Source organism: Sinocyclocheilus anshuiensis, unplaced genomic scaffold, assembly GCF_001515605.1.
Source record: "Sinocyclocheilus anshuiensis isolate Anshui unplaced genomic scaffold, SAMN03320099.WGS_v1.1 scaffold4969, whole genome shotgun sequence".
Classification (NCBI taxonomy): Eukaryota; Metazoa; Chordata; class Actinopteri; order Cypriniformes; family Cyprinidae; genus Sinocyclocheilus; species Sinocyclocheilus anshuiensis.
This window is the reverse complement of record NW_015546604.1, coordinates 6,295-7,961: the sequence shown is the minus strand read 5'-3', so window position 1 is coordinate 7,961 and position 1,667 is coordinate 6,295. Positions and strand designations below refer to the sequence as shown.

At 39.8% G+C, this 1,667-nt stretch overlaps 1 protein-coding gene across 2 annotated transcripts in view; it reads left to right on the top strand.

Moving 5' to 3' along the window:
• LOC107701599 (arf-GAP with Rho-GAP domain, ANK repeat and PH domain-containing protein 1-like) overlaps positions 1-1,667 on the top strand; it is an 11,621-nt gene that overhangs the window by 4,587 nt on the left and 5,367 nt on the right. For both annotated transcript variants that reach the window (XM_016503645.1, XM_016503644.1), the window contains exons 5-7: positions 213-330; positions 429-542; positions 1,385-1,524. In XM_016503645.1, coding sequence (XP_016359131.1) covers positions 213-330; positions 429-542; positions 1,385-1,524 — 372 coding nt within the window. The remainder of the gene's footprint in view (positions 1-212; positions 331-428; positions 543-1,384; positions 1,525-1,667) is intronic.

Sequence of the window (1,667 nt, the reverse complement as noted above, 5' to 3'; positions counted from 1 at the left end):
GTAATTTACAACAGCTTTGAACGCGGCTCAGCCAATCAGAATCAAGCACCGGAACTCTCTGTTTTATAAACTACACTTTTTCCCGGAAGGCCTATTGTTTAATATCGTCATGTGACCGTGATAATATCGAGACAGTTTTGATATCGCGATATCACGATACTGATAATATCGTTACATGTTCACGTGTATAAATGTTCACGTTTGACCTCCAGATTCCTGCCACGATGACGGCAGCAGAACTGACCTTTGAGATTCTGGACAGACGGAAAATCAGCGTTAAGGAGAAAGACTACTGGTGCTGCTTTGAGGTGTACGAGAAGGAAGAACTGGGTGAGTCACAGAACACTGGTTACCCGTCATACACACGTCACAGTAACGCAGTGGCTCACAGGTGTGTGTGTGTGTGTGTGTGTGTGTGTGTGTGTCAGAGCGGCCGCTGCACTATCTGGAGAAAGTGCTGCCCATCTTTCACTCTCTGGGCACCGACAGTCACCTGCTGGTCAAGAAGCACTTCTCCATGGAGGCCATGCTGGTCTATCTGGGTAAGAGAGACTGGGTTTGAGTTTGGGGAGAAATTAGATTATTCATAAATAGAATGTTTTAATGCAAAATGTAAGTGGGTTAATCGATAAACACTGCTTCTCAACCATTTGACTCAAAGACTCACTGTTGTCTACAACAATATTCAATAAAGGCTAATATCTGCTGCAATGGCAGTTTTTTGGTAGTTTTGATTTATAGACTCATAGTTTCTGTATTAATTTTTCATTTAAGTTTCAGGATTGCGGAGGATTTAAGAGCTAAATGTTTTCCTTCACTTTTAAACCAGTCGATTTGTAAGACTTTTCCAGTTTATTTGTGATTAAAGATCAGGATTTTTTAAAATATCCGTCACCTACGATTTCTACCTGATAGAATATTTTAGAGCTTGGCATAACCAGAATGTATATTCATTATAGAAATGACCTTGGTGTTTGATTAATTTCAATGAATTTAAGTTCTAGTAAACACACTTTTAAATAATTAATATTTAATAGTGTATAGATTTAGTTTTTTCAAGGTTGTTGTAATCCTGGTTATTCAAAGACAAAAAAACAGTTGTTGAGAGGGTGAATTAAAATGTTAGAAATATCTTTTTTAGTTGTTTTAGCACATTTTAATGCTTGTTTTGTTTTATTTTAAATCATCTTGAGGCCCTTGGAAGTTTATTGAGGCCCCCTAGTGGACCTTGGATGCCTGGTTGAGAATATAATACACTATTCTAATTCATTTAGAAGCAGTAGAAGTCTATGATGTGCTCATGTAGATCATGTAGCATGTGCAGTGTGTTCATTATGTTGTCTGTTTGAGAATATGTAATGATGTTTGTGTGTGTTTGGTACAGCCAGTAAAGTGGAGGTGTCCAAACACGGTATGATGAAGTTCAGAGAGGAGAGGAGTCTGCTGGGTTTGAGCACCGGGAGCTTCAATGACCGATACTTCATCCTAACCAGCACCTCGCTCAGACTCTATAAAGAAGTCCGGGTAAGAGTGTGTGAGTGTGTGAGTGTGTGTGTGTGTGTGTGTGTGTCTGTGTGAGTGTGAGTGTGAGTGTCTGTGAGTGTGAGTGTCTGTGAGTGTGAGAGTGTGAGTGTCTGTGTCTGTGTCTGTGTCTGTGTCTGTGTCTG